General features: G+C 36.0%; 1 protein-coding gene across 1 annotated transcript in view; it reads right to left on the bottom strand.

Moving 5' to 3' along the window:
- Positions 1-26,358, bottom strand: part of SCLT1 (sodium channel and clathrin linker 1) — a gene marked incomplete at both ends in the record, with an annotated part of 272,227 nt that overhangs the window by 55,435 nt on the left and 190,434 nt on the right. The window contains 2 exons of the mRNA XM_079719413.1: positions 14,009-14,205; positions 19,703-19,895. Coding sequence (XP_079575539.1) covers positions 14,009-14,205; positions 19,703-19,895 — 390 coding nt within the window. The remainder of the gene's footprint in view (positions 1-14,008; positions 14,206-19,702; positions 19,896-26,358) is intronic.

Raw genomic sequence — 26,358 nt, 5'->3', positions numbered from 1 at the left:
AGATTGAATGCAATCCCTATCAAATTACCAAGATTTTTTCACTGAATTAGAACATAAAATTTTGCAATTTGTATGGACACACAAAAGACTCCGAATAGCCAAATCAATCTTGAGAAAGAAAAACGGAGCTGGAGGAATCAGGCTCCCTGACTTCAGGCTATACTACAAAGCTACAGTAATCAAAACAGTATGGTAATGGCACAGAGACAGAAATATAGATCAATGGAACAGGATAGAAAGCCCAGAGATAAACCCATGCACCTATGGTCGCCTAATCTATGACAAAGGAGGCAAGAATATACAATGGAGAAAAGACAGTCTCTTCAATAAGTGGTGCTGGGAAAACGGGACAGTTACATGTAAAAGAATGAAATTAGAATGCTCTCTAACACCACACACAAAAATAAACTCAAAATGGGTTAAAGACCTAAATATAAGATGAGACACTATAAAACTCTTAGAGGAAAACAGGAAGAACATTCTTTGACATAAATCACAGCAAGATATTTTTTGACCTACCTCCTAGAGTGATGAAAATAAAAACAAAAATAAAAAATGGGACCTAATGAAACTTAAAAGCTTTTGCACAGCAAAGAAAACCATAAACAAAATGAAAAGACAGCCCTCAGAATGGGAGAAAATATTTGCAAATGAAGCAACTGACAAGGGATTAATCTCCAAAATATACAAACAGCTCAGCCAGCTCAATATCAAAAAAACAAACAACCCAATCAAAAAATGGGCAGAAGACCTAAATAGACATTTCTCCAAAGAAGACATACAGATGGTGAAGAGGCACATGAAAAGATGCTCAACGTCATTAATTATTAGAGAAATGCAGATCAAAACTACAATGAGCTATCACCTCACACTGGTCAGAATGGCCATCATCAAAAAATCTACAAACAATAAATGCTAGAGAGCGTGTGGAGAAAAGGCTACATTGTTAGTGGGAATGTAAACTGGTACTATGGAGAACAGTATGAAGGTTCCTTAAAAACCTAAAAATAGAGCAACCATATGATCCAGCAATGCCACTCCTATATATCTGGAAATATATCTGGAGAAAACCATAATTCAAAAATACACATGCACCCCAATGTTCATTGCAGCACTATTTACAATAGCCAAGACATGGAAGCAACCTAAATGTCCACTGACAGAGGAATGGATAAAATAGAGGTGGTACATATATACAATGGAATATTACTCTGCTATAAAAAGGAAGAAAATAATGTCATCTGCAGTGACATGGATGGACTTAGAGATTGTCATACTGAGTGAAGTAAGTCAGACAGAGAAAGACAAATATCATATGAAATTGCTTATATGTGGAATCTAAAAAAATGGTACAAATGAACTTATTTACAAAAAAGAAAGAGTCACAGTTGTAGAAAACAAACTTATGGTTACCAGGGAGGAGGGATAAATTGGGAGATTGGTATTGACATATACACACTACTATATATAAAATAGATAACTAATTAAGAACCTACTGTATAGCACAGGTAACTCTACTCAATACTCTGTAATGACCTATATGGGAAAAGCATCTAAAAAAGAGTGGATATGTGTATATGTATAACTGATTTACTTTATATCAGAAACTAATACAACATTGTAAATAAACTATACTACAATAAAAAATAAAAAGAAATACATGTATAACTGGGATAAAATTACTTTTCAAAAAATCAAGTCGTATTCCTGAAGTCATGAATTGTAAAGGGCATTAATAATCTTTCTAGCCCAGAATACAAGCAGCAGACAGGGTAGTATTAAAACTATTTTGGTAGACTCAAGGGAGTTAAATTCAACATTCTATGTGTTTCCTTTTGGCAAGGCACTCCACTCGATACTTCAGGGAATACAAACAAAAATAAAACACATTCACTATCAATAATCTACTGGGAGTGATCAGTTGGTGTGCACAAATTACATATACAATATAGCCAAATCCAAGCATCCAAGAAAAATATTTTATGGGTTTAGAGTAGGATAGAGTTTATAATGTTTATAAATATTTTTCAGTAAAACATATGAATAGGTACAATTAAGGAAATGTTTCTGTGTATCTATATACATGTGTATATGTGTGTGTGCACACATAGATACACCTGTATCATAAATAGCTTCCTATCATGTCATGTCAGGTTTTGCTACAGAAGTGTACGCATATAACTTAGAAAAAGACTGTTTTCAGAGTTCTTTTGAATTTGGAATTGCAAATAATGAATTGTAGACTTGTATAAACTTTTTAAAGTCCGGAGTTTCCTCATGTACGACAAGGGAGTGTGACAGTCAATTTTATGTGTCAACTTGGCTGGGCCATGGTGCCCAGATGTTTGGTTAAACATTATTCTGGATGTTTCTATGACAGTGTTTCTGGATGAGATTTACATTTAAGTCATTGGACTTTAAGTAAAGCAGAATGCCCTTCATAATGTGGGTGGGCCTCATATAATCAGTTGATGGCCTGAATAGAACAAAAAGCTGACCTCCCCCAAGCAAGAGGGAACTCTGCAGTAGACAACCTTTGGATTGAACAGTAACACTGGCTTTTCATGTCTCCAGCACGAATGCCTGTGGGCTTGAAATGCAACTCCTTAAATCTCTAGCCTGCCAGTCTTCTCCATCAGACTTTGGACTCACCAAGCCTCTGTAATCAGTTGTGCCAATTCCTTAAAATAAACCCTTTTATAGACACACACACACACACACACACACACACCCTATTGGTTCTTTTTCTCTGAGAAACCCTAATACAGGAGGTATAATAGAATTTATTTCATAAAGTTTTTGAGATGATTAAAGGAGTACGTAAAGTGTCAAACAGTGTGTATTCAAGAAATTACAGCTATCATAAATATACTCTTTAGATTGATGTTAAGTCTACATTATTTTATATGGTTTTGTTTTTCCTTATGTAAGCATTGTGAACTATCCAACATCAAGAATTACATTATGACAAATACATGGTGGTAGCTTTCGACTGCATCAACTTAGTTAAGCTGGAATTATGTTTTCCAGGATTCCTTACCCTGCCTGGTCCTAGGCTGGTGTTGACCATAAGAGAAATTTGTGCAGTAGGCTGTGAAGCTGGCGGGCACCTGGCACTGTGGCAACTCATGCACAGTTGCTGATATGTTAGGTCACTATGTTGGTGTGGGGCACCACCAGAACCCACAGCAATTCCATCTTCTGCCTCTTGGCAGATGTCCTCTTTTGGACTCTTGGGTCATATACAGATCCATGGTGAAGGGCAACAGCTTCTCCTGAAGATCATCCATGAAAGTGGTTGGAGGTAGATGTGGTGAAAGACAGGTGAAAATAAGGTTCTTGTTTGTCCTTGTGAGTGCTCTCATCTACATCCAGGTTTCCTTCACAACCGCTGATTTAGCTGACACACAGTGACTTCAGGCTTAGCATCAGATGCAGACACAAGGACATTGCACTGATTTCTCTACCAGTGCCACTGTGTAAGGCCTAATTTCCAAAATAAATCCCATATTCTATATCACCCAGAGTAGCTCTGTTTCCCTGAATAAAACCTGATACATAGAGGAACTGGTACCAGAAGTTCCAGAGGAATATAACCTTATGAATGGGTACTCTAACTGGTTGTGAGTTAACTAGAATTGGTTCTATGCTTTGATTAAATTTAAAGGCCAGTGGTAAAGGGGACACTGGTAATCCATGGTATGCAAAGGTAAAAGAGTTACTTAAATTATTACCTATATAATAAAGTGCCTGTACAGCATATGGTTTTGAGTGACCAAATAATTAATGACATAGAATAGTTTAGTGAATGAAGAGTATAATGCAGCTTTTAGGTACAATGGAGAACTTTGAAAATAAAAATAAGAGGTCAGAGTTTTCAATTATGAGCTCAAAGTCTAGGTTAGGGGCCTGAAATCTACCATGACTACCCTAAAAGAAACCCTTATCTCCACTGGCTGCAAGGCTGAGTTTTCTGATAATCAAATCCTAAGTCTAATTCCATGGATGACTGAAATACACCACAGCCTGAATTCCCAACCTTGCAGGGTCTTTTCATCCCTACAAATTGAAATGGGGACATGTGAACAGACAGACTCCAATGAAGCTGGAGCCTTGAACCCTTAAATTCTGTAATGCCTCCTTTGCCAGTAGAAGCAGTCCTTCTACTGTTTGGGAAGGTAAATCTCCTTTGCCTGAAAGGTGGCCTCACCTGAGAGGGTTGCCTTGCAAGGAATAGGTGACCCCCTTCACGATTTACCTTACTATCACCCATTGCTTCTACATCTGTAGCCAGACTGAAGTCTAATAAGCTCTAGGAAATGAGGTACAAAACAAGACCTGTGAGGAGGCAGAATGAACTAAAATAATTATGATTTTGCCAATTTTACACAGAGAGTATGTGTGAGAATAGATCCTAAGGGTGTTAGATTACAGCAGAAAGAATAAAACGTTGGATTAAGCCACATTTACCAATATGGGCTCACAAAGCAGATATTCTAGATCCAATGAATTAGCTTGAGTATTTTGGTTTGCTTGGTCGGTTGAACAAAATCTGGATTCAAAGGTGACCTGAACACTGAAATGTAAGAAGCTCCTTGTTATAGAGTAGAGCAGGGTTTCTCAACCTTGGCACTACTGACACCATTGGCTGGAAAATTCTTTGCTGTGCAGCGCTGTCCTGAGCATTGCACGATGTTTAACAGCATCCCTCTCCCCTATACACTAGATGCCAATAGCATCCTTGAATGTGTCTGGATATTTTCAACACAAATGTTCCGGGGAGGGGAGGAGGAAAAAAATCATCCCCACTTGAGAATCACTGGTGTCGAGGAAGTTATCAAAAGTTAGGGAGATTGGAAGACTAGGGTAGGTTTTTTAAATGTTAAAACCAATTCATCCATCCTTCAACTATGTCCGTCAGGAGGGTCCAGAGGACATTCCCTTCACCAAGACTATGAGAAATATAGTCACAACAGTTGCCCCAGTATCCCTGAAGAGCTCTGTAGTGGTTATTCTCTGTTGGACTGAAATGACAGTGGGAATTGCTACCATGGAACTGGGCTTCCTGAAGTTAAAGAAAATGATACAATTCTCAACAGCAAGGGTGATGTACTGACATTAAATCTCCAAAGAAAATGCAGTCGTCATTACTGGAATGGCAGTAGAGTTGAAGTAGTAATCAGTAGAGTATGATTTATAGAGATCTTTGGGGCTTGATAATTTTATCACTGTCACCCTAGAACTGAAATAGATGGGCAGTCTACTAAAGTCTTATTTGATTTGCAGAAATAGAAAAGCTCTAGGTCTTGTGAATAGCAGTCTTGAATCATTGTAAGACAGTGTCATGACCCTTTAACCAATTCTCAAACCTGAATCAGTTCACAGACTCAGAGCTCTTGGATGAAGGAAGGAGCTGTAGGTTCCTTTGAAGGAAACTTTTATACATTCATATATACTACCTCCTGGCCTTCCCCTCAGAAGGACCTATGAAGAGCAGGCAGGGGACCCATGCAATGGGGAAGGGGAAATTCAGACACTTTCAGGATTACTAGACACTTGCTGAAATGACAAATTCCTGGAGACCCCAAATACCACTGTGGTCCACCAACCAGAGAGGTTAATGTAGGTCAGGTCATCAAAGGAGTTTTAGCTTGAGTTGTCTCACAGTGGACCCAGGGTGTCCATAATCCTACCCTGTGGTTATCTCCCTGGTTCTGAGATGCATAACTGGAAGAGACATATTGAGCAATTAACTGGCAAAATCTCTACATTGGTTCCCTAACCAGTGAAGTAAGGGCTATTATGATAGGAAAGTCCAAGTAGCATTTGGTGAAGTATAGTGAGTACAGGAAGAGTAGAATAAATGCTGGATTTTTTGGTTTATCTTCTTTTCAGAAAGAGTTGTTTCTATAACATCTTCCAAAGGTAACCAAAGAATTTTTTCTTTATGTAATATCATTCTGAAGTCACAGACTTTTAATATACTTGGTATGTTGCAATTTACTGCAGATATTCTTTTTGATGCTCAAACTGTCACTACATGGGTCAGGGGAGCTTCCTCAAGTTGGCTCTTGGGTCCTTTTAATCTTGATCCCTTCCTAGCCTTTTGCTACCACAGGGTGTTTTCCAGGCTCATCTTGTACTTTCCTATCCCTGATCTGTAATCAGTCATTTATCTAAGGAGTCCTGGTTTGTTTTAGGATACCTCATTGCATCTGAATACTGGTCACTGTATCTAGGACCTTTTAGTGGACAAAGCTAGGAAATATATATTTTAAAGAGTAAAACACATCATAAGTTCATATACTAATATTTCCAATTTCAATTTATAATTATAAGTTTTATTTAATTTCTTTGAGTTTTTTCTCCTTATGATGAAAATCTTGGTTCTTAAAGACATTTATATAATTACTCATTTGCTTTATCCTATAATTGTAAGTTTCACAGTAATAATACCAATGTTATTGCTAACAAAGACTACTGAACACATTTTATAATTTTTTTGCATTTCCTTTTATGCTTAGGATTAATCTCACTAGGGTATACAGCCTAATTACTCTGTTAAATGTCACATGAAATAACTCACCTGTGCAGTTAAGCCATCAACTTCCTACAGAATTGTTGATTTATTTAATTTTACGTTCAATTTTTAGGTATTGTTTTTAAATTTTGATTTAATTAAAAATAATTATATAGGGACTTCCCTGGTGCCACAGTGGTTAAGAATCTGCCTGCTCATGTAGGGGACATGAGTTCGATCCCTGGTCCAGGAAGATCCCACATACTGCGGAGCAACTAAGCCTGTGCACCACAACTACTGAGCCTGCACTCTAGAGCCCACGAGCCACAACTACTGAGCCCACGTGCTGTAAGTACTGAAGCCCACGCGCCCTAGAGCCTGCGTGCTGCAACTACTGAAGCCTGCACACCTGGAGCCTGTGCTCCGCAACAAGAGAAGCCACGGCAATGAGAAGCCCACGTACCGCAACAAAGAATAGCCCTGACTCGCCACAACTAGAGAAAGCCCGTGCACAGCAACAAAGACCCAATGCAGCCAAAAACAAATAAAAAAGAAAAAACATTATATAAACATTTATATAGTTTCAAAGTCAAGCCTACAAATCTATAAAACAAGGTTCATTTAAAGAAGTCTAGTCTTCATCCTTATCCTCTTCTCTCCCCTCATGGAAAACCATTTAAATTATTTTTTGTCTTCTCTTTTTTAAAAAAGCAGAATGTGCGTCTGTCTGTCTGAACGTAGTGTATATATAGCATGTTTGTATATATATGTACACACACACACTCAAATGCCCTCCCTGACAATGGTAGAATACTATACACACTATATACTACTATTTTTTTTCACTTAATATGTTTTGGATACTCCTCCATGTGCTAGTATTTTGACTGGCATTACAATGACTCTACATATAGTCAGGGTGGGGAGTGTTAACAAATTTATAATACTTAGTATTCTGATCAATTAACATGATCTCTACTTACTTAGGCTTTCTTTAATTAGTTTTATTTTTACTATTTATTTTTTAAAATTAAAAAAAGTTTTTTAAAAATTACTTTTAATATCATAGTTTTCATGTAGAAGTCTTATACCTCATTTGTTAAATTTATTCCTGGGTATTTGATATATTTTGATGCATTGTAAATTTTACTATTTTTAAAGTTTTATTTTGAAATGTTTGTTGCTGGTATGTATGTAGAAACACAATTGGTTTTTGTATGTTCACCTAATACTCTGTTTATGAATTATTTTGGATTTTCTACATATACAGTTATGCTGTCTGTGAAGAATGACTGTTTACTTCCTTCCTTTCCAGTTTATATACCTTTTATTTCTTTTTCTTGCCATAGTGCACTGATTAGGACTTCTGGTACAAATACTAACAGAAGTGGTAACAGTGGTCTTCTTTGTCATCTTCCCAATCTTCAAAGGAAAGTTATTAACACTTTATTTTATTTTATTTTGCTGTTAGGAATAATGTTTAGAATAGATGCCTTTATAAAATTAAGGAAATTCTATTCCTAGTTTGCTAAGAGATATATTGAAAATCATAAATGGATAGATATTAAATTTTCTCAAATAGTTTTTCTGTATCTATTGAGAAGGCCTTATGATTTTTCTCTTTTAATTAATTAATAAGTTAATGTGGTAAATTACAACAATTTATTTTCTAATACTTTAATAGTTTTGCATTCCTGGGATAAAGTCAAACTGGTAATAATTTTTTTGTTAGTTATTTAATGTTCTTAGTAGATGCTTTCTATAATTCATGTAACTTTTTTAGTCATGGTAGAGGGCAGGTCCAAATTTCCTGCTTCACCATTAAATGGAAGCAAAATTTTTCTTTTCTCTTAAATTCATTCTAAATACATTTTCATTCCAGCATTCCACCAAAACTGTTCTTACCATAATTAACAAGACCACCACAGAGTGCCAAACTGAAAGGTTCATTAGAAACTTCATTCTTAAAAGGCACACACAAAATCTTATGTGCACCAGGACCCAGGGCAAAAGCAGTAATTTGATAGGAGCCTGGGCCAGACTTACCTGTTCGTCTTGGAGAGTCTCCTGGAGAGGTAGGGATGGCTGTGACTCATCCTGGGGACATAGACACTGGTGGCAGCCATATGTAGAAGCTATATACTGTGTGGACACTGATGCTTGTGGCTGGCGTCTCCAGATCCTCCCTCTAGCTCATTAGTGCCAAGACCTGGTACCACCAAACAGCCTGTAGGCACCAATGTTGGGACGCCTCAGGCCAAACAACTAACTGGGTGGAGACACAGCCCATCCATCAGCAGACAGGCTGCCTAAAGACTTCCTGAGGCCACAGTTGCGCCTAGACATGGCTCTGCCCGCCAAAGGACCAAGACTCAGCTCCATCCACCACTGAGCAGGCACTGGCCCTGCCCTCCAGGAAGCCTGCACAAGCCTCTAAACCAGCGTCACCCAGAGGGGGTAGATGCCAGATGCAAGAAAACCATGATCCTGTAGCCTTCACACCCAACCCATGCACAGCAGGCCAAGGCAAGCTTCAGAACACCACAATCCCCCATAACCAACTATGTCAGGAACCAGCCCCTGCTTACCAGCAATCTGACACCAGCTCTGGGATCCTTGGGCCCTGCAGCCAGACTCCAGGACCTGGCTCTGCCTGCCACTGGTACAGCATTAACCCCAGGACCTGGCATCACCAATCAGTGGGCAAGCAACAGCCTGGAGTCTTCTAGACACTGATTCTGCCCACCAGTGAGCCAGCACTAGCCCAGAGCCCACTAGGGTTCTGCAGCGAGCTGCTTTGTGACCAGGTCTCACTAACCAGTATCCAGCAGCATCTGCACAAGGTGGGCCTGGCAACCAACCAGGCTAGGGGACAACAAGCTTACCAGACTGTCCACATGGTCAGCCTGCCACAGCAGAAGGACACACACAGACCTCTTAGGGGGAACCCATAGAATATATAGCTTGGGTGACAAGAGGGGAGTATGCTGCTGGGACACATAGGACATTTCCTACCAAAGGCCACTTCTCCAAGATTGAGAAGCATAACTAACCTACCACATACATAAAAATACAAATAATATGAATAGCAACTTAGGCAAACTGAGGCAGCAGAGGAATATGTTCCAGACGAAGGAAGAGATAAAATTCTGGAAGAAGAAATAAGTAAAGTGGAGATAGGCAATTTACCCGAGAAAGAGTTCAAAGTAATGATCATAAAGATGATCAAAGAACTTGGGAGAAAAATGGATGCACAGAGCAAGAAGTTAGTAGTTTGTAAAAAAGAGTTAGAAAATATGAGGAATAAACAACCAGAGATGAAGACTACAACAACTGAAATGAAAAATACACTAGAAAGAATCAACAGGAGACTAAATGATGAAGAGCAACAGATCAGTGAGCTAGAAGACAGAGTAGTGGAAATCACTGCCACTGAACAGAAAAAGAAAAAAGAATGAAAACAAATGAGGACAGTTTAAGAGACCTCTGGGACAACGTCAAATGCACTAATATTAGCATTTCAGGGGTCCCAAGAAGAAGAATAGTGAGAGAAAAGGCCTGAGAAAATATCAGAAGTCATAATAGATGAAAATTTCCCTAACCTGGGAAAGGAAACAGTCCCCCAAGTCCAGGAAGTGCAGAGAGTCCCAAAAAGGAACATACCAAGAACATTGTAATTAAAATGACAAGAATTAAAGATAAAGAGAGAATATTAAAAGCAGCAAGGGAAAAGAAACAAATAACATACAAGGGAATGCCCATAAGGCTATCAGCTGATTTTTCAGCAGAAACTCTGCAGGTGAGTAGGGCGTGGCACTATATATTTAAAGTGATGAAAGGAAAAAGCCTACAACCAAGAATACCCAACAAGGCTCGTCTTCAGATTTGACAGAGAAATCAAAGGCTTTACAGACAAACAAAAGATAAACTTCAGCACCACCAAACCAGTTTTCCAACAAAAATGTTAAAGGAACTTCTCTAGGAGAAAAAGAAAAGGCCATAACTAGAAACAAGAAAATTACTGAATGGAAAACTCACCAGTAAAGGCAAACATACAGTAAAGGTAGGAAATCATCCACACACAAAGCTAGTAGGAAGGTTAAAAGACAAAACTAGTAAAATTATCTATATCCACAATAAGTAGTTAAGAGATACTCAAAAAAATTAGATGTAAAATATGACATCAAAAATAGTAATCATGGGGGCTTCCCTGGTGGTGCGGTGGTTGAGAGTCCACATGCCGATGCAGGGGACACGGGTTCATGCCCCGGTCCGGAAAGATCCCACATGCTGCGGAGCGGCTGGGCCCGTGAACCATGGCCGCTGAGCCTGCGCGTCCAGAGCCTCTGTTCCAGAACGGGAGAGGCCACAACAGTGAGAGGCCCATGTAACAACAACAACAAAAAAAATAGTAATCATGAAGGGAAGACAGTACAAATACAGGGTTTTAAAATGTATTTGAAATTGAGATGGGCAATGTAAAACAATGTAAAACTGCTTTATATATAAAGCAGTACCTATACTGCTTTAGAAAAACCTCATGGTAACCACAAAAAAAAATCTGTAACAGATATATACACAAAAAAGAAAAAGGAATCCAAACATAACACTAAAGATAGTAATAAAGTCACAAGAGAACAAAAGAAGAAAGGGAAAGAAAAGGCCTATAAAAACAAGCCCCAAACAATGAACAAAATGGCAATAAGAACATACATAATAATTACCTTAAATGTGAATGGACTAAATGTTCCAACCAAAAGACACACAGTGGCGGACTGAATACAAAAAAAGACCCGTATATATGCTGCCTACAAGAGTCTCACTTCAGATCTAGAGACACGCACAAACTGAAAGTGAGGGGATGGAAAAAGGTATTCCATGCAAATGGAAATCAAAAGAAACCCAGAGTAGCAATACTTATATCAGATAAAATAGGCTTTAAAATAAAGACTATTGGAAGAGACAAAGAAGGACAATACATAATGATCAAAGGATAAAATCAAGAAAATGATACAACAACTGTAAATATATATGTACCCAACATAGGAGCACCTAAATACATAAGGCAAATATTAATGGACATAAAAGGAGAAATTGACAGTAATACAGTAATAGTGGGGGGCTTTGATACACCACTTACATCAATGGACAGATCATCCAGACACAAAATCACTAAGGAAATCCTTGCCTTAAAAGACACATCAGACCAAACGAACTTAATTGATATATATAAAGTATTCCACCTGAAAGCAGCAAAATACATTCTTTTCAAATGCAAATGGAACATTCTCCAGGACAGATCACATGCTAGACCAGAAAACAAGCCTCGATAAATTTAAGAAAATTGAAATCATATCAAGCATCTTTTCTGACCACAAAGCTATGAGACTAGAAATCAACTAATTACAAGGAAAAAACTAAAAAACACAAACATGTGCAGGCTAAACAATATGCTATTAAACAAGCAATGGATCATTGAAGAAATCAGAGAGGAAATAAAAAAGAGACAAATGAAAATGAAAACACAACAATCCAAAACTTATGGGACACAGCAAAACAAGGTCTAAGAGGGAAGTTGATAGTGATACAGGCTTACCTGACATTTTTCCAAAGAGGAAATGGAGATGGCCAACAGGCATATGAAAAGATGTTCAACATCACTAATCATCAGGGAAATGCAGATAAAAACTACAATGAAATATCACCTCATACATGTCAGAATGACTACTATCAAAAACAACATAAATAACAAATGGTGGCAAGGATGTGGAGAAAAGGGAACCCTCATACATTGCTGGTGGGAATGTAAATTGGTGCACCCCCTGTGGAAAACAGTATGGAGATTTCTCAAAAGCTAAAAATAGAACTACCATGGGACCTGGCAATTCCACCCTTGGGTATATATACGAAAAAAAACCCACCACTAATTCGAAAAGATACATGCACTCCAACGTTCATAGCAGCATTATTTACAATTGCCAAGACATGGAAGCAACCTAAGTGTCTATCAATAGATGAATGGATAAAAAAAGATGTGGAGTATATACACAATGGAATACTACTCAGCCATAAAAAAGAAACTAGTGAATATAACAAAAAAGAAGCAGGCTCACAGATATAGAAAACAAACTAGTGGTAACCAGTGCAGAGAGGGAAGTGGGGGAGGGTCAGTATAGGGGTAGTGGATTAAGAGTTGCAAACTATTAGGTATAAAATAAGCAAAGGATATATTGTACAACACAGGGAAAATAGCTAATATTTTATAACTATTATATAAATTAAATAAAACCTTTAAATATTGTGAATCACTATATTGTACACCTATAACATATAATATTGTACAGCAAATATTCTTCAATTAAAAAAATAATAAAATGCAAAAAAACCCCCACAAACCTCAACGGTTAGGACTATATTGTCTTCACATGAGCTGCCTAAATTTGAAACCAGGATCTGTCACTTCGTTAGCTATGTGACCTTGAACAAGTTCCTTAACCTCTCTCAGCCTCAGTTTATCTGTAAAATGTAAACATCACCTATTTTTATCGCTTACTCTTTTTGAATTTTTTTTTTTAACCATTCTGTCTTGATTCTTGTTGTCTCGATATTTTTTCTCAGTCTCAGTAGAATTTTCATCTCTCCAAACTAATTTTCAGAACTTAGTCCTCGGATCGCTTAATTTCCCTATCCAGACTTCGTTTCTATACCTTCTCATTCCATGACTTTAAAAATCATGTGTATGTTAATGATTTCCAAATATACAGCTCCTGTTGCAATATTTTTCCTGAACTCCAAACTTATGTATCCAACTAACAAGTTGATACTCTGACTTAAATGTCTTTTATGTGGCTCATACTTAACACGGCCCAAAGCAAACTTTTTAAAAAAATGATTTTCAGTCCTTCAAAACTTAATCCAAGTTACCATCATTTTTTACTTGGATTATTACAGTACTGGTTTGCTTTCTCTCTTCTTCTAACCTTGACCCTGTCCAGTCTATTCGTCACACAGCAGTCAAAATGACCTGTTGAACAGTTAAGCCTGATTATATCATTTTGCTAAAAGCCCTTCATAGCTTCCCATTTCATTCGTCATAAATGTTCAAGTTCTTTCTGCATGGGTCAGCAAATTCTTAAAGGGCCAGAGGACAAATATTTTAGGCTTTGCAGGCCAAACAGATTTTGTTGCGACTACAGAACATTACTATATCTATATGCAAATAGTATTAAGATTCTAAACTGCTATATCCAACAAAAATCATTGTATTTTTTGAAGTATGCATAAAATTTATAAAACAAACAGTATTAGTTTGGTTTATAATGCTTAATATTTTTCATAGTAGTTTAATAAATATTTGCTAAATAAAATATATAAATACACGGCCCAGATTTATACATTTTTACAAAAAAAGATTATGGCAAAAACATTAAACTAAAAGTTAAATAATTTCTTCTGTAAAACGTATCAAACAATTAATAGTGGACTTACTTTAGACTACTGATTCTAATTTCCGCACTCTCAGTGAGTTTCTTCATTTCTTCTTTCCACCTACAGGCTGCCTTCTGCTGAGTTGCTAAGAGATGCCTCAGTTCAACCGTGGAATTTCGATTACTGTCTTCCATCTCTCTTAACTGAACTTCAAACCCATGTTCCTTTATTGAAAATTCATGCTCCATCGTACTGATCTAAGGAATAAAATGAACACAGTATTTTTTCTTTTCTGTTTTTCTAGGAGATATAATGATCAATGATATATACAAAAGGAATCATTTTTTGTGTTTGCAGCATAGAAATATTTGGATGAGAAACCTATATAAAAATTAAGTTTATAATTTGTCTCCATCACAGATGAAGACATCCTATTTTATAACATAAATTTAATGAAACCAGAATTATGATGGACTACAAATTTTTCACCACTTTCCCCAACACCTTAAATGCCAGTAGGAAAAAAGTATACTATCTGAAGTAAAGCTGCACTCATCATCTACTTTTACTTTTGTTGCCAGAATCCATAGAAGATATTCATGCTCTCAGTAACTGAGAGTTGGGTTTAAATGGAAGCCATTTACGTTTTTAAAACACAAGAAGTGTTCATTGGTTTATTATAAAGGATACAACTCCGGCACAGTCAAATAGAAGAGACACACCGAGCAAGGTATGGATGTAGGGGGAGTGCTGAGCTTCCAAGCCCTCTCCAAGTATGCCATCCTCCCAGCACTCTGATGTGCTCATGAGAAGCTCATCTTAGAAGCTCCTCAAGTCACTTTTGATTTACATACTAAAGTTCAGATTGTCTTTCAAAGGGCAGGAATTCCTTTACCACTTCAGTTACAGTATAAATGAACAATGTATTTTGTTTTTCAGGAAAAGACTAGTGATTTTCAGAAACTCATATGGAAATGTCTTCAGTTATTTCTAGGTTATTTATGTCATTATACTAAAAATACCTTAATGCAGAATGAACATACAAATAAATGCTCTTTGGATACCCTAAAAGCTTTCTCAGCTAGGTTCAGGGAGAGAATTAACCCTAATGTCCTAAAGTACCCAGTGTATTTAGTGAACTGTCTGCTTTCGTATGCAGCTAGAATGAAACTACCTATTACCATACTTCAGGCAATTGAGGAAATAGTTAAATAGTTACAAGAACAATTTCTTTGGTGCACTCTCAGGCCATTTTATCTTGCTACACTAAAGAAATATTATAAAGAATATCTATCTTGTGATATTCTAATGTGATTTAAAAATGATGACAGCTGGAATGACTTCTAGTGATTGATTAAATATGACTGCTTTTAAACTCAAAAAAGAATGAATAAGGAACTCGATTTTACCAATTCCAAAACACCAAAGAAAACTCAACAACAGCTAAACCCACGGCTCATGGGGTAAAACTGCAAACATCCTGTCCTCACTACCCCTGCTAAATTCAACATCTTCTTAAAACTCTTAAACTTGTTTTCTCAAATGGTACACAAGTAGAAATTTGACTTTATAAACACTGGCACTGGAAAAAACAACTTTGGATTTATTAATTGTGTATTACATTACTGCTGTGCAAGCCTCCTGAGGCTCCGTGACTCCTGCTCGATTTAAACAATTTTTGAATTACCGAATTCTACAAATTTAGAATTGAATATCCTTCCCTGCCTCAATCTCCACTTTCTCTGGAGAAGCCATGGTTCTGACATCTTAAGTGGAAGTATTTAATTCTGTCTCTGTCTCTCTCACACATGTATTAAAAACTGATCTATGCGTCTATATAGCTTTAGCACTCTTCCTGCCTACTTAACTCCCCATTTCCACTTGGAAAATCTATTTGCAGTTTGATAAGCCTTTTTCTACGGTCCTTCATGATAACCTGTCTCTAATTCTACAAGCTTGTATTATGCTACTATTCCCTTCTCTTTCTTTGTTTCTGCCACAGTGCCTTCTCATTCTTGGGTCTTTTCACATGTTGTTCCCTTTTCCTGGAATAATCTTTCCCCTCCTGCTTATCTTAGTTATCTCTAGTCAACTTTTAGAATTCAGCTCAATTATTGATCCTACAGGGAAATTCTCATACCATCTATCGAGAAAAAGCTCTCATAGTGCCCTACGCTTTTCCTAAAGGGTATTTATTAGTTTGCAAAGATACATTTAAAGTTCTCCCACCTCCATGCAAATAAGTTTTTAAGGATGGGGACCATGTCTTTTTTGTTTACTATTACATTTTCAGCACCTGAATCATAGTAAGGATGTCAAAACATATCTGTAGACTGAATAAATGATAGCTTTCTGGTATCAAAATTTAGTCTTCAAACAAACCCCAGATCCTTCAGCTGATGCAATTCCGATTGTTAAACTGGACAGGTCTACGCTGATGTTGGAAGGATAAGGACCAAAACAACCATGTCTTCTATAACAACAAAAGTCCTACTAATGATTCAATTCAGAATGTTGGGTTGGAAAAAAGAATTTATGGTCTCCTTCCCTTCTCCTTTTGTGTCCTTCCTCTGCAGAAAACTACTCAAAAGTAGATAAGGTTGCTAAAAACTATCCATTTCCTAATTTTATATTTTTATGAGGGGTATTCAGACCACAGAGATATGGAGATCCTTTTCAGAAAGAAGGGAGGAGGAGTTAGGAAAAGAGAAAGCTGGGGCGGAAAGGACAGCAGTGGCTTTAAGATCAAATGAAAACTTCATATAATAAGTTGTTAAGGTTCTCAGCCAACTGACCTCTCAACATCCAACTGTCTTGATCTTTTTGGCTCCTTTCAGTTTATCTATGAAAGATCACACTCTTTTTCAAGGGGGAGAAAAGCCGCAAAGTGTAGCACTAGATTCCTATGTTGTCAAAGAAGGAATTGGCTACAAAGGAGCAATTTATCTGACAGCCCTCCTCCATAAAATAGAACTACAGCTATCTAGTTAGTTCAGAACTTTTGTCCCTTATTTACTAATGATTCTTCTCTTAAGCTAGATGCAGACTTGGCACAAAGGGAGCATTTTTGGTAGATAAGCTTTCTGTCACCTATTTGTTTTCCAAGAAACATCAGTTACTATCCTGAATGGTTAAAGATAGAACAGGTGCAGTATCAAGTGGGGAAATTCATCATTAATAGTTTTTAGTTATTAATCCATATGAAATTTAAAATATAAGATGAAGATTTAACATTTTTTTCACTGACGTACATTGACTTTTTTAAAAATTATGTAAATGTTTCAGTGTGGAAACTTTCAAGTATACACAAAATAGAAAGACTATTACAATGAATCTCTATATGCTTATCACCCAGCTTCCATAATCATCAAACCCATAGCCACTCTTGTTCTATCTATAATCCTACCCACTTTTCTCTGCCAAGATTTCTCTCTCTCTTACAATGAAGTACATGAATCTTAAGGATACAACTTTTACATGTATACTGACATACCAGACTCACCACCCATATTTAGGTACCACAGGAGGCTCTCTCACATGCCCTTCTAATCAATATTCACCCACCTAAAATGTAACCATTATTCTGATCCCATCCTTATAGGTAATTATGCCCATTCTTCACTTTCATATAATGAAATTAATAGACTATAAGCTTTTTTATGTCTGGCTTCTTTGTCCAACATTATGTCTGTGAGACTCACCCACCATTACTTATAGACATAGTTCATTTTTTTCTTCTATTCCCATACATGAACATACCACAGTTGATTTATATCATCTCATGTTGATGGACATTTGAGTTATTTTCAGTGCTTTGATATGATTAAAACTTCTATGGATATTCTTATACACATGTTTTGATGAACACAAGCACTCATACCTGTTGGGTATGTAGCCATTATTATTATTATTTGGCATAGTATGCATGTATGTCCAGCTTTAAAAGATACTGCCAAATGGTTGTTGTATCAATTTACACTCCCCAAAATAACATGAAAGTACCAGTTGTTTTACAACTTTGTCAACACTTGATATTGTCAGTTTTAAAATTTTAGCCATTCTGGTAGCTATGCAGTAGTACCTCATTATAGGTTTAATTATATTTCCCTGACAGATAATGAAGTTGAACATTTTTTCATATATTCTCTTTTATAAAGCGTCTATTTAATTCTTTTGCCCATTTTTGGAAATGGGGTGTCTGTTTTCTCCTGATTGTTAAACGTTTTTTCCTTATTAATTATTTCCTTATTAATTGGTGAAAGTTTTTATATTCTAGAAATGAATCCTTTTTTTTTTTTTGGTTGTATGTATTATAAATTCTTTCTTCCACTTTTCACTCTCTCAATGGTGTCTCATTTGGATGACTTAAAAATCTTAATTTTAATGAAATCCAATTCATCTATCTTTTCATTATAATCAGTTCTCTTTGTGTTGTTTAAGAAATTCTTTCTTAAGGTCATGAAGATTTTCTCCTTAAGTTCCATCATTTAATATTTCACATTTAGGTCTACAAGACAGCTCAAATTAATTTAAATGTATGGTGTGATATAGGGGTCAAGGTTTATTTTTAAAATATGGACCCAGTTGATCTATTATTATTGTAGCATGATTTACTGTAAAGATCTAGCAGTATTTGTCATAAAGATAATTCTTTCCCTATTGAACTTCCGTGATGCCTTTGTTATAAATGAGGTGATTATGAAAAGTGGGTTTGTTCCTGGACTTTATTTTGTTCCATTGATCAGGTCAATTATTCTTATACAGATTACACACTATCTTAATTACTATACCTTTATATCAAGTCTTGATGTCTGGTAGTATGACTTTGCCCCTTTGCTTTTCAAAGATTTCTCATAGTCTAAAGCACAAAGCACAAGCTTCTTTGCATATGTAATGGTCTCTTTTTCAGAGTTCAAGCTTTTATAAATAACCACAGTGTTTGATACTTGCAAAAGGAGGCATTCAATAAATATACACTGATATGAATTAGGTTGGAATGTGAGTTCTTATGAGAGCTCATAATAACAAGAAAAAAGTGAAACACTACTGTTACCACCCCATATCCTTACTACGAAACTGGAAAATATAGAGCTTTATCATAAAGAGTTAATGCCACTTTTTACAAAAGTCACATGGAATGGGGAAAGGCAAGCAACACGTTGATGGTGACACCTGTGCTTGAAACTCCCTCAAACAGGTTATCATGTTCCTATTGCCAAACCATGTAAGCATTAGAGTAAAGAAGGGGGGAAGGAGAGAGAAAATAAAAGGGAATTTCCTTCCAGAGGGGATTTTTGTCCCTTGCTTTCTTCCTGTCATGGAATTTTTAGACTACCTATGAGGAGTTCTCAGAGCATACTGACATATCATCCGCTATACAGCTAGTTTTAAGAGTTCTATTTTCAAGAGGTTATTATGGAGGGAAAAGAGAGGACGGCAGTCCGTAAAGTTATCTAATCTATAGTTTTGCTAGCACTGCTTAAATTGCTTTGGCAGGAATATCAGTGCATTTCATGGTTGGAAAAGAACTTTTTTGTTTGTGAATAGTGAAAGCAATCATTTTCAAGTATGCTTGCCAAGTTCTATAATAAAGAAAAGACTGGCTAACACTCTGCATTATGATTTAGTGCTATCTGATGAGAAGGCAAAAAAAGAAAAAAAAGACCTTAAAAATGTTTTACTAGGTCTCTGTGAATATTCTCTATATTTTGATTTTCACAAGTACACATTTAATTCTACTAGTTTTGAAAGCACCTTTAATTTGGCTTTTTTTTGAGCCTCGAGAGCAATCTTTCTTAAATCCTCAGTCTGTTTCTGTAACTGTTCATTTTCCTGCTGAAGTTTCAGCCTTTGTTCACTGACAAATCCACAGTTCTCTCTCTCAGACTCCAATACATTTTGAAGTTTCTGAATCATTTCTTGGCAACGTGATATCTCTTCTGAGGAACTGAATAAAAAAAAACAAAACAAAAGGAACCTTTAAACTTAATGATCTGTAATAGAAGTCAAGAAGTCTGTCTATATTTTATACTGTAGACCTGTTTTCTTTGTTCTGAGCCATTTCTCCTCACTATAGACTTAAACTATGTGGTTTCACAATGTTACGTTACACCAGGTAAATACGTTCAATTTAAGCAGTCTTAACTAACAATAGATAAGCTGCACTGTTATCACTCACCTAGAAAGTCAATGTGAAACCTCTTTCAAATTTTTACTAACACTGAGAATCACTGTGTAAAGAGGACTTCAAGGGGACAAACTAAAGCTAATGGTGAGGAAGGTGGAGTAGGTAATAGTCAAAACTCCCTTCATTATCAATCAACTCTGTAGGAAGACATTAGCTGACTACAATAAATTATGAATTATAATAAGACCCAATTCATATTTTCCTGTTACATGTCTTAGAAACGGTTTTGATAAACTTCTAGTCGTATAAACTTCTTGTTTTATCACAGGTTAAATAGGTTATATTTCTTGAACTTTCTCAACAATGGATTATTGAGTGACACAACCTCCAGACATGTATCTTGTTTCAATATACTGCTAATTTTTATTCCTATCTTTCAAATGTCCATCTTTTCAATCCCAGATAATCAAATACTGAGAACATTCCCTGGTCAATAGGTGTCACAGGGAATATATAAGGTCCTTTACCCCCTTAATACTTGTAGCCCCTTCTTTCCTATTTCAACCTTGGCTGATTCCTAATGAAATGATGGATCTAGGCAATGATCCTCAAAAAATGCTCAAGTCAGAAAGATGCTGAGATCAAAAACAACAACACATTATGTGCTTTCAAACAGGAGTCCAAAATATTAGCATTTATGAAGCATTCTTATAAAAAAGTGAAAGCTGAATCAGATCAAGCCTCTTGATTTAGTTATTAGTTTTTAGGAACTGCATGGGGCAGGAAATAAGGTAAATGACACCACATATATGCATATAGGTAGAGGAAACTCTACAATACTAACAACCCAGTTTTTCAACAAAGTATTTATAAGAAAAAAATAGAGAAAGGTGGAGATTCTTAGAGAAAATATATATATATCCATCCCCATATGTACACATACACACACACACACCACCTGTCCTTTGTCCATTCTTCTGTCAACAGACACTTAGGTTGTTTCCATATCTTGGTTATTGTCAATAATACTGACTGCAATGAACATGGGAGCGCGGATATCTCTCTGAAGCAATGATTTTGTTGCCTTTGGATCTATACCCAGAAATAGGATTGCTGGCTCATATGGTAGTTCTATTTTTAATTTTTTGAGGCACCTCCATACTGTTTACCATAGTGGCTGTACTAATTTACATTTTCACCAACAGCATAGAAGGGTTCTCCCTTCTCCACATTCTTGCCAACACCTGTTATCTTTTGTCTTTTTGACAACAGCCATCCTAACAGGTGTGAGGTAATACCTCACTGTGGGTTTGATTTGCATTTCCCTGATAATAAGTGATGATGAGTACCTTTTGATATATCTATTGGCTGTCTATGTCTTCTGGGAAAAATCTGTTCAGGTCTTTTGCCTAATTTATGTGTTTTTTTTTTCTTTTTTTTTTTTTGCTATTGAGTTGTTAAGTTTCTTACATATTTTGGAAATTAACTCCATATCAGATGTATTATTGGCAAACATTTTTTCCTATGTCATAGGTTGTCTCTTCACTCTGTTGACTGTTTTCTTTGCTATGCAGAAAGTTCTTAGTTTGATGTAATTCCACTGGTCTATTTTTGCTTTCGTTACCTGTACTTGTGGGGTCATATTCAAAAAAACCGCTGCCAAGACCAACGTCAAGAAGCTTTTTCCCTATGTTTTCTTCTGGTAATTTTATAGTTTCAGAACATACATTTAAGCCTTTAATCCATTATGACCTTATTTTTGTACATGGTGTGACATAAGGGTCCAATTTTTCTTCTTCATGTGGATATCCAGTTTTCCCAGCACCATTTATTGAACAGACTATCCTTTCTCCATGTGTGTTCTTGGCACCCCTGTCAACGATCTATTGACTACAAATGTGTGTATTTATTTCTGCACTCTCTACTCTGTGCCATAATCTATACATCTGTTTTATGCCAGTATTGTACTGTTTTGATTACTAAAGCTTTGTAATATATTTTGAAATTAGGAAGTGTGATGCATCCAGTTTTTTGTTCTTGCTCCAGACTGCTTTGGCTATTCAGAGTCTTTTGAGGTTCATTATGAATTTTAGGAATTTTTTCTATTTCTGGGAAAACACCATTGGAAATTTGATAGGGATTTTATTGAATCTATAGATGGCTTTGTGTAGTATGGACATTTTAACATTATTGCTTTGTTCAGTTTATAAACACATCTTTATATTTATTTGTGACTTTGTCAACTTACTTCCTCAATGTTTTTTAGTTTTCAGTGTACAGGTTTTTCACTTCCTTGGTTATAAATTCATTCTAAGCATTTTATTCTTTTTGGTGGTATTGTAAATGGAATTGTTAATTTCTTTTTCATATAGTTTGTTGTTAGTAAATTCATGTATTTGTTCTAATGGCTTTGTGGTTGAGTCTCCAGTTTTCAATATATGGGATCTTGTCATCTGTAAACAAAGACAATTTTACTTCTCTTCCAATTTAGATACATTTTGTATTTTCTTCTTATCTAATTTCTCTAAGACATACAGTACTATGTTGAATAGAAGTGGCAAGAGTGGGCACTCCTGTCTTTTTCATGATCTTTAAAAAAAAACTTTCAGCTTTTCACCACTGGGTATGACATTAGTTGTGGGCTTGTTATATATGGCTTTTACTATGTTGAGGAACATTTCTTCTACATCTAATTTGTTGAGTTTTTATTATGAATTATATTTTGTGAAATGCTTTTTCTGTATCTATTGAAATGATCATATGAATTTTATCCCTCATTCTTTAATGTGGTGTTGTATCACATTTATCGATCTGTGTATGTCAAAAGCATCCTTGCATCCTAGGTTTTAATCCCATTATGATCCTTTTAATACATTCTTGAATTTTTTTGTTTAGGATTTTTGCATTTATGTTCATCAGGGATATTAGCCTGTAATTTTATTTTCTTATAGTATCTTTGTCTTGCTTTGGTATCAGAGTAATGTTGGCCTCATAAAATGAGTTTGGAAATGTTCTCTCTTTTTCAATTTTATGAAAGAGTTTAAGAAGGATTGGCGTTAAGTCTTCTTTAAATGTTTGGTAGAATTCATCAGTGAAGCCATCTGGTTCTGAATGTTTCAAAAATCCAAGGAGGTTTTTGATTACTGATTCAGTCTCCTTAAGAGTAACTGGTCTGTTCAGATTTTCTATTTCTTGTATGGTTGTATGTTTCTAGTAATTTATCCATTTCTTCATGGTTGTCCTACTTGTTGGCATATCATTGTTCATAGTAGTCTCCTATGGTCCTTTATATTTGTGTGGTATCAGTGGTAATGGGTCCTCATTTATTTCTGATTTTTATTTGTTGAGTTTTCTCTCTTTTTTTCCTAGTCTAGTTAAAGGGTTGTCAATTTTGTTTATCTTTTTAAAACACCGAGCCTTAGTTTGGTTGATCTTTTCTATTTTTTAAAAAATTCTCTATTTGTGCTCTAATCTTTTTAATTTCCTTCCTTCTCCTAACTTTGGGCTTAGTTTTTCCTTCTTTTTCTAGTTCCTTAAGGTGTAAAGTTGGGTTGTTTTTTGAGATCTTTCTTTTCTTAATGTAGAGCATTTATCACTGTAAACTTTCCTTTAAGAACTGGTTTTGCTGCATCCCATAAGTTTGGTATATTTTGTTTCTCTTTTTGTTTGTCTCAAGATATTTATTGGTTTCCTGTTTGATTTCTTCTTTGACCCACTGGTCGCTCAGGAGTGTGATATTTAATTTCTACCTATTTGTTAATTTTTCAATTTTTCTCTTGTTACTGCATTTCAGTTTCATACCATTGTGATTGGAAAAGATACCTGATATAATTTCAATCTTCTTAAATTTGCTAAGACTTACATTGCGGCCTATCATATGATCTATTCTGGAGAATGTTCTGTGTGTGCTTGGGAAGAATGTGTACTGTGTTGCTGTTGTATAGAATGTTGTTAGGTCTATTTGTTCTTTAGCATTGCTCAAATGTGCTGTTTTCTTATTGATTTTCTGTCTGGATGATCTACCTATTGTTGAAAGTGAGGTATTGAAGTTCCTTAGTATCATTGTTTGCTCTCTATTTCTCCCTTCAGTTGTTAATATTTGCTTTATTATACTTAGGTGCTCTGATGTTGAGTGCATATAGTGTTATGATTGCTATTTTCTCTTGACAAATTAACACTTTTATCATTATAAAATGACCATCTTTGGTCTTGTGACAGTTTTTTACTTAAAGTCTACTTTGTCTGATATAAGACACCCTGCTATTTTTGGGTACCCATTTGCATGGACTATCTTTTGCCGCCCTGTAACTGTTAGTCTATGTGTTTCCTCATATTCAAAATCAGTCCCTGGTAGGAAGTGTATAGCTGGAACTTGATTTTTAATCCATTGAGCCTCTCTATGTATTTTGCTTGGAGAATTTAATCCACTTACATTAAAAGTCATTATTAATAGGTAAGGACATAACTATTGCCATATTGTTAATTGTTTTCTGTTTTGTAGTTCCTTGGTTCCTTTATTACTATTTTGTTGTCTTCTTGTTGATTTTTGTACTATGCTTTCATTCCCTTATCGTTTATGTACCTATTACACATTTTTTCTTTGTGGTTGGCATGAGGCTTACATAAAACATCTTAGAGTTAGTCTATTTTAACCTGGTAACAACTTAACTTCAATCACATAAAAATCTCTACAATTTTACTTCTCTGCCCTCTCACATTTTATGTTACTGATGTATAATTTACATCTTTTTATACTGTATATCCACTGACACATTATTGTACCGTTATTCAAAAATTTTTTTATCTTTTAACTTCTATACCAGACTTAAAAGTGATTATGTACCACCATTACAGTGTTAGAGTATTCTGAATTTGACTATATACTTACCTTTACGACTAAAGGTTTATACTTTCATGTTTTTACATTGCTAATTAGTGTCCTTTCATTTCAACTTGAAAAACTCCCTTTATTATTTCTTGTACAGTAAGTCTAGTGTGATGAACTTCCTTTTGGATCTCTTTTTTTCTGGGAAAGTTTTTATCTCTACTTTGTTTCTGATAGAGAGCTTTGCTGAGTATAGTATTCTTGGTTCCTAGTTTTTTCTTTCAGCACTTTGAATATATTATGCCACTCTCTTGGCCTGCAAGATTTCTTCTGAGAAATCCATTGATAGTTTTATGCAGGGGTTGAGGGAGTCCCTTGTATGTGATGAGTCCCTTTTCTCTGTTTTCAAATTCTCTTTCTTTCTTTGACTTTTGACATCTTGATTATAATGTGTCAAATGAAGCTCTTGATGTTCACTCTATTTGTTGTTCTTTGGTCATCATGGATCTGGATGTTCATTACTCTCCCCAGATTAGGGAAGTTTTCTGTTATTATTTCTGTAAATAAACTTTCTACCCCTTTCTCATTCTTTGCTCCTTCCAGGATTTTCATAATGTGGATACTGATTCACTTCAAGATGTCCCATAAATCATGTAGGTTTTCTTCACTCTTTTTTCGTTCTTTTTTCTTTTCTTCTCACTGCATGATTTCAAATGACCAATCTTCGAGTTTGCTGATTTTTCTTCTGCACGACCAAGTCTGCTGATAAAGCTCTCTATTGAATTTTTCAGTTCAATCACTGTATTCTTCAGCTCCAGGATTTCTGATTGGTTCTTTTATGGTTTCAATTTCTTTGTTAAACTTCTCATTTTGTTCATGTATTGTTCTCCTGATTTCATGTAGTTGACCATCTGTGTTCATTAAGCTCCTTAAGACAATTATTTTTAATTTTTTATCTAGAAGTTCATGGATCTCCATTTGTTTTGCATTGATTACTAGAGGCTTATTAGTTTTCTTTGGTGGTGTCATGATTGCTTGATTCTTTGTTGCTATCTGTGCATTTGAAGGAGCAGACTCCTCTTCCAGTCTTTAGACTGGTTTTGGCAGCTAAAGACCTTCTCCTGTCTTGTCTCAGAATTGATGGGACTGCCTCTGGGATCACAGCTAAGTGGGACTGAAACTATGTCATGTGGCTGTTGCCAGGTCCATGGTTGGCAGACCTGTAACCAGGGGTGCAGTCAGGTGTTGTGTCTGTTAGGATTCTAAGGTGCTCCTGTCATGTTCACTGGGCTGGCCTATGGGCAGGCAGAACTGCTTCTGGACTGTGGTAGGGTGGGACTAGAGCTGGGTCACAGACTGCTTCAGGGATCATAGTCAGGTCTGAGGCCTGTAATGGGGGCATCTACAGGAGTGGCTTCTGCTGGGTCCCTTGGGTGAATCCCTGGCCATGTAAGACTG

This window comes from Hyperoodon ampullatus (genome assembly GCF_949752795.1).
Source record: "Hyperoodon ampullatus genome assembly, chromosome: 1".
In the NCBI taxonomy this organism is placed as follows: domain Eukaryota; kingdom Metazoa; phylum Chordata; class Mammalia; order Artiodactyla; family Ziphiidae; genus Hyperoodon; species Hyperoodon ampullatus.
Note: the sequence above shows the minus strand (reverse complement) of the source record. Positions and strands in the feature narration are given on the sequence as shown.